The 7,448-nt window shown below is 32.2% G+C and overlaps 1 protein-coding gene across 1 annotated transcript; it reads right to left on the bottom strand.

Moving 5' to 3' along the window:
* Positions 1–1,770: 1,770 nt before the first annotated feature.
* Positions 1,771–7,383, bottom strand: LOC130626175 (proton-coupled zinc antiporter SLC30A1-like). The gene is made up of 4 exons (XM_057441281.1): positions 6,320–7,383; positions 5,403–5,581; positions 4,639–4,816; positions 1,771–3,281 (listed from the first exon to the last, which is right to left on the bottom strand). Exons 1-4 carry the CDS (start codon positions 7,008–7,010, stop codon positions 2,965–2,967), a joined length of 1,365 nt encoding a protein of 454 aa, XP_057297264.1. The 5' UTR covers positions 7,011–7,383; the 3' UTR covers positions 1,771–2,964.
* Positions 7,384–7,448: the final 65 nt, after the last annotated feature.

The following is a 7,448-nucleotide window of genomic DNA, read 5'->3' on the forward strand; positions in this document are numbered from 1 at the left end:
TATGGTAACGGTAAATTATTCGTTTATTGATTGTTATTATTCACCAACTTAGTCCACAGGGCTATCCATGAATGTTGTTGTACAACAATCTTTGCTCTGCATGTTAGAAAACCATTTTCAACACATTGCAAACAGGTATGAGTCGCCATGACAACTATTATTGTGTCATTATTCACCAACTTAGTCCACAGGGCTCTCCATGAATGTTGTTGTACAACAATCTTTGTATTAAACGCATTGCAAATAGACATAAGCCCCATGACAATATTATGCTTGTCTCGCTTATTTCAACATTAGTGTCACAAATGAGACATTTTTTTGTTGCCACCATGACAATAGACTGCCTTTAATAGCATTTTTGGAATTAAAACACCATTGCACTTAACATTTCAATAAATAACAAAATCATTATTCCAGCAACGGCTAACCAGCTAAGCCACCTTTGTTTTTAAAGTTTTTCTGTATAATCTTATAAAGACCATGTGACGAAACAACCTAAATATGGCAACATTTTGGCAAATAACTTTAGCTACCTACTGTTTCTATTAATTGCAAATTTTAACAGAAATTATGCCAGTCAGATGAAACATTAAAGAAAAAGGGAAATTTTGGCAGGCCTTCATTTATTTTGACTGCGATTGCATCGTAAATGGACTGTTATTAAATCCTTCAACAAAATTCAACTTCCGGTAAAATGCGGTCAACGGCAAAAAATGAAACATTGAAACGGATAACTAAATTGGGTTTTTAATTACCATGAACCTAAAATTAATACTCATGGACGGGATTAATGTTGTATCAACGGTGGTTTTGAATATCAAAAACAGGTGTATAAATAAAAGACTTTTTTTAAGAGTGAATTGAGTGGAATAATTTACGTCCAAACAACCTTTTTTAATTTGGTAGTACAACGAGAAAAAATTACTGGTTTGTTTTCAGCTCCTACCCCAGTTTCAATAGATACATCAAATCGCATAAATCTGTTAAAATTTCAAAACGTAATAATTTGCAAATAATAAATAAAAATATATCTATATGAGTGGTAGATAAACTTACGTGGTAGATAATGTTGAGTGATAGGTAAAAGTATGTGGTAGATAATGTTTAGTGGTAGATAAACGCAAGAGGTAAATAAATTTAAGAATTTAACTGTTCGCTCTAATTTAAAAGTATACAGGAAAACTCTAACTTACTGAGTTTGACGTTGAGATGCTCATTGTATCTTTTTCTTTTATTCTATAAAAAACAATAACGTAACAAAAACTTTCACTTTTTACAAAAAAGCGCACACGCGTAACAAAACCATTGACCGAGATAGCACTAACACTTGAACTCTTTTGTTCGGAAAAATATTTTTTCAACACCCTCTCCCCAGGATTCTTTGCCTTTTTAGTCGTCTTCACTTATATCAAAAAGACAAAGAAAACCTGGGGACGAGGGTGATTTCTCCAACTTTTGCGCGAAAGGCTACTGCGCACAACTTGTCAACCACCACTAGAAAGTCATTTCATTTCTGCTATCGTTCTATTGACTTGTGTTGCATCCTACAACCTATATAAGGTCAATAAGCAGACATTAGGCATAAAAGAGCTATGTCCTTATACAAACTGGCAATAAAATTAAAAAGATTACAAAATAAGTCGCTCGGTAAGCGAGCAAACTGTGAAAAGATATTTCTTCACAGTACGCCATGCTTTGTTATGAAATACATCTGATAATTAAGAAACACAAAGAAATATTGCTTTGCCGGGATGACAACAAATAAATAAATGACTGTGTACTATACATTCTTCAAGAAATTCGGTTATACCATACAACATTAATTCATATATATATTAGATACAATAAATTAGCACGAAAAGCAATCAATAAAAGCATTACACATAGTGTGACATATTCCAAATAAATACAAACTATAATGCTGACGTAAGTAACACGGGTGAACTTTTTAGCGCGTCATCCTGGCCCTAGCTTGATGTGTAAGAGATACATGAAGTGAAACATGATCTATTGCATCACAAAGTCGCAACAAAGGAAAGAATGAGAATGTTTTTGTTTTCACGAGAATGGTATACGTGTTTCAAATGTTGTTCCTCATGAGAGCCTTTAGAAACTATGAGAAACTATTTTGTACTTAAGTACAGATTAAAAAGAAAAAAAAGCGTGTAGTAATCCTGCAATTATAGCTCATCATTAAAGCTCTCAGGAGAAATGGTGTAAAGGTAATTTTTGTCACTTAAAAATGGTAGAAACTCATGTTGATTATTATTAACAACAAAGAAAGTTCTTTGTCTTTAATCCTTCAAATCGAATTGTAAGGCGGAAAAAACGTCAACAAATTGAACACAACACAACAGATTTTGGTGTTACATTTCGTTTGTGTAACCATGGAAAGTCATTATCCAAAGAAAAATCGTTATAGAATAAAACAGCAATGTAATACTAACTACAAGTTTCTGATCAGAGTTTGAAAAATTCGAAGTACTACTACTACTAGACTAGTAAATTAGCAACAAAGTGCACTTATATAAGAGTAGATGATCGATATTTCTTGCAATAATTAAAACATTATTTAAAAAATCCAATGGCTGTTTTTTTTCTGATGGTGTTCTCTCCACAATCTAGCTACATATACACAATTTCTTTCCTCCCTGAACTTGTGGATACCATGCACGTCTTTTAAAACATTAAAAATAGAACGAAACAGTAACAAACTAAAAATCTAAAAAAAAGAAGGTAAAACCAGCTTTTTAAAAAAACAAATTCGGGTTGCTTTTCAAAAATTCGGGTTGCTTTTTAAGTTAATATTCTAACTTGACATAAGAATAATCATTAAACATTGCAACTAGGCGAAAACAAAGTAACAGGATTATGAAAAGCTCTCGGCCAGCTATATAATACAAGGACTGTCATTTCGTCAGCTTGTCCTATAAATCCATAGTGCTTAAACTATTCTTCATTGCCTTATGCTATAGTAACACCATTTGGTTGCTCTGTTTCGGTTTCAGTTTCAACCAAACGAGATTCTTTTTTGTTGGCATCACGTGCCGACTCTCCAGCACTGGTGTTACCACAGCACGTTCTTTCAGCACAATTCTCATCACATTCCAACACACAAGCATCTATCAGCTTTTCGGTGGAGCCTGCTAAACTCTCAGAACATGCTGAAAATTCCGGCTGGATTGTCGTAGAATGGATACCTTCGTTGTGGAAAAATTCTTTCAATTGGTTGGCGATGGCCATGTAGTCGGCTAACGTGTTGCAACGAACATGAGCAGACGCTAAAAATAGAAAAACAGAAGACTTTGCATAACAGAGAAGCAGTAAAATGCAAAAAAAAAATAACAAAATTAAAGTTATAAACTTTGCTGGTCAATGGCATAAAATAAAGAGTTCTAAAGCGTGCAAGCTTATATAAAACAACACAAAAAAAAACTAGTATAGAGACCATCCTGAACCATGATGTAATTTTAAGCTATGCATTTCATTTATTCCAGTGATGCATTTCTAAAATGCAATTACATTCGTTGATTTACCTACATCAACTACACTATAAGCATAACCTTTATATAAGTATAATCCCAGCCTAAACCTTTTATAAACATACCAAAGTTCAGAAATTTTCAACACTTAAGCATAATCCCAGCCTAAACCTAAGTGTAAGCACATTAGAGCCTTGGAAGTTTGAAATTTTTTTTTTCAAAACATGAAAGTAATCATACGTTCATATGTACATGTTTGGAAATCATTTTACAAGGCTAAACAATGTTTTATTATTTTAAAAGTGCAAATAATGTGCAATATTTTTTTATTTATTTTATGTTTAAAAGGGAAAATGCATATAGCTTGGATATGCATTTAAAATGCATATCCAAGTTATATGGATTTTTTACTACATTTTACTAGATGTGGGCACAGCCTTGTAAAAAAAATGTTCACTAGATTTTCATACACAAAGTAAACAAATACGCTGTTTAAGTTCAAAGTTTTATTTTTTACAATTGAGAGAAATTGAGCAAATATTTAGCTGCTGCAGCTGTACTATTTTATTTAACCAAGAATATAATTGTTTTATCTGTGTAATTCTCTCGCAACCACAACTTTCTTTATTAACCACAACTATTTTTATTACCATGTCTACCTTTAGATAATTTCTGTCTGTATGCTATCTGTCCTCTTTTGTCTCAGCTTTTGTAAGTCTGATATGTCTCCTTCAGTGCAACATTACAGGAAAAGGAATCACTGTGAAATAGGTGGGCAAAATTCAATTCTATGGCGTGAAGTCCAAGATATAAAATATTCTGGTCTGGCAGATATATTCTTTTTAACATGGTCAGCAATTATATTTAAAATAATATTTGGCAGTTTTTTTCACTTGAATGAAGCTAAAATGTCAATTTATTAGATGGGTAATTTTGGTATTGCAAAGTGTGTTAAAAATGGATATATTAACTGTCAATGCAAGTTGTAAACCAAAGTAAAAATAGTAATTTGGATAACAGGACACCAATAAAACAAATACCACAATGCGTCAATATTTAAAAGTCTCTACTTTTCAATACCTTTGAATTAGTTCCTGACTAATCAGACAGATATTGCCAGTGACAAAATAAAAACGAAAAGAGAAGATTATATTACCAATTATTCTGTTGCCTGCAAGTTGCCAAATATGAAATTCATGTACACCTAAAACACCTGGAATCCTTTCCACTAAGCGCTCTTGTATTTCTTGTATCTTGATATGAGTTGGTACTGTTTGCATCAGAATCATTGCTGACTCTTTCAGTAAAGGTACAGATGTCTTTAATATGATCAACTAAAATGAAGATTTTTGAAAAAGTTCTCTTATGAAAATTCAGGCTAAAAAACAACACAACAAAAAGAAAACAGACATTTTAATCTTGGCCTTTCCAATATCATTGGGTGTTTCTGAGAGTATAAAAAAATAGACGCCCTAGGAAAAAGGTTTGACAATTTTAAACAGCTACGTAGTCTGTTGACATGGAGATAGGCTCTGTTAGATGTGATGTTAAACATACATACTATAGACTAGTCTGTGGGCCGTGGATAAAGCCACAGGTTAACTGATCTTTGATATACTATATTTTGTGTGTTTCGCTACTGCAGTACCATTTTACACAGACTCATACAGACAACAGCTATTATTATAGAGACATCACACTTACGTAGCCTAGAATAAACTCGCTTGTTCATGACATGATAATATTTATATTATTCAATGACACCACACTCTGTTTAATGACAATTTTTTCATAATATTTTTTTTAACATTTTGTATATAAAATAGGAAAGGGTTATTTTAGGAGAAGGACTACAATTAGAAGGCTGCTAGTCAAATTAAGAGAATTGGAATGTTTTATCGGATGACATGAAACACTTACAACCAATAAAATACTCATCGCAGGATCAACATATAAAACCCATCTTCCATCTTCAAAGAGGATTATTAGAGCACTAATCATCACAATAACTGAACCAAGTGCATCTCCCAACACATGAAGATATACACCACGGATGTTCAGTTGGGAGGAACTTCCAGATTGAATGGCATCAACACTTTCTAAACAAAAATTTCTTCATCAAAATGTTAATGATTGTCTTTTCTGATATTGATAAATTTAACTGGTTTAAAAATAAAGCAATAATGAAGAACATTTAGGTCAAGATGGGATAATAGAAAAATCCACTTGATTGGGCAAGCAATTGGTGGTGTCATTATTAGCTTGCTCAACTTTTTAAGAAATTTGTTACACAAATTCCTTTGTGTAATCACTGATCAAAATAGTGTAAAGGATCATTTTTTATCAGTGATTGAGAAGACAAGGTTTATTGATGACATCATCAATCCATCAATTCTAAACAAGTGGCATGACCTAGTTTTGGGGAATTAGCCGAATTTTAGTCTTAGATGTCTGCTAGTTACCCATGCGAAAGTTGATGTCAGTTATTTTCATCTGATTTATTGTCATTATGGAAATATATACTTTAGTTATCTCTTTAGTAATCATACATAATATCATAAATACATTATATATATTTATGATATTGTAAGTCGTGCAAAAGTACCATGTATTTTATTGAATCCGACGCACATAATTATATATATACATATATTATTTATAGATAGAATGTTTAGTAGAAATCACAAAATTCATTTACTGGAAATTTTCAAAACAAAAATCCCAAAGATTTCACAAAATGTTCTTATATATATACAAAAATAAAATTTCTAAAGAAAAATCAAAGTTTGTATATACAAATTTTTGCTGATTGCTTAAAAATAAGAATTAAAATCTACCTTGGCCATCTACATTAACCTCTACATGCATTTCAACTGGCTCTGTGTGTAAGTCAATAGTTTCTAATTCTAAATTTGAAGATTGTAATAATGGAGACTCATTTGTGTTCTCTTTCTCCATATCTTTCTCCTTTTTCTTTTTATTATTTTGACCATCTGCATGACTATGTCCGTGGCTATGTCCATGTCCAACATGGCTATGTCTATCTCCACCATGACTATGTCCATGTCCGCCATGACTGTGACCATGTCCACCATGACTGTGACCATGTTGGTGAAATAGGAATAGACCAATCAAATTAACTAATAAACCAATGCCTCCTGTTATCAAAACTAACCGAGCATCTTCAATTTCCTCTGGTAAAATCATTCTTTTGAGTGCTTCAACAAAAATAGAAAAACAAAGTGCTGCCAAAAATACAGCATTTACTAATGCACCAAGTACTTCAGCCCGTGCCCAACCAAATGTATATCGTCCTGTTTGTTGCCTCTTTTTAGAATATCGTAGTGCAATATATCCAACTAGTAGTGAAACCACATCAGACAACATGTGAAATGAATCTGCAACTAATGCCATTGACTTGGTGATATACCCAACAATAATTTCAACAAGAAAGAAAATGGTGGTAAGACCAATCATAGAAATAAATGAAGTCCTTTGACTTAATTGACAACAACAACTTGGCGCCATATTGTAGCAGTATTATATTTAACGAGTTCAGGCTAGCTATAAATCTTTGCTTTCTGTGTACATCCCTCTTTAGAAACTTATACTAGATATCTACCTAAAAGGATTATTAATTTAAAAAAGTAATTTCTTTACTACAAAGACGCATTGAAATTATGCATTAAACCTTTAACCCACTACTTACAATTTATTTTAAATACTTACACAGGCAGCTACATAAATATGACATGGATTAAACCAGGAGAACAAAACAACAAAAAACAACAACCACAAAATGAAACCTTTGCAGTGTGCAAAATAAAAACGGTTTTAGGGAATCAGCTGTATCAGTTGTAAAGAATTGAAATAGAATTCAGTTCATATAATAGCTGAGGTTCCAAATCAATTTATATAAATAGCTCTGCCAAATTTAATCTTGCAATAAGAAATTTGTTCTTTGTA

The sequence above is a fragment of the Hydractinia symbiolongicarpus genome, chromosome 14 (assembly GCF_029227915.1).
Source record: "Hydractinia symbiolongicarpus strain clone_291-10 chromosome 14, HSymV2.1, whole genome shotgun sequence".
NCBI classification, from domain to species: Eukaryota; Metazoa; Cnidaria; class Hydrozoa; order Anthoathecata; family Hydractiniidae; genus Hydractinia; species Hydractinia symbiolongicarpus.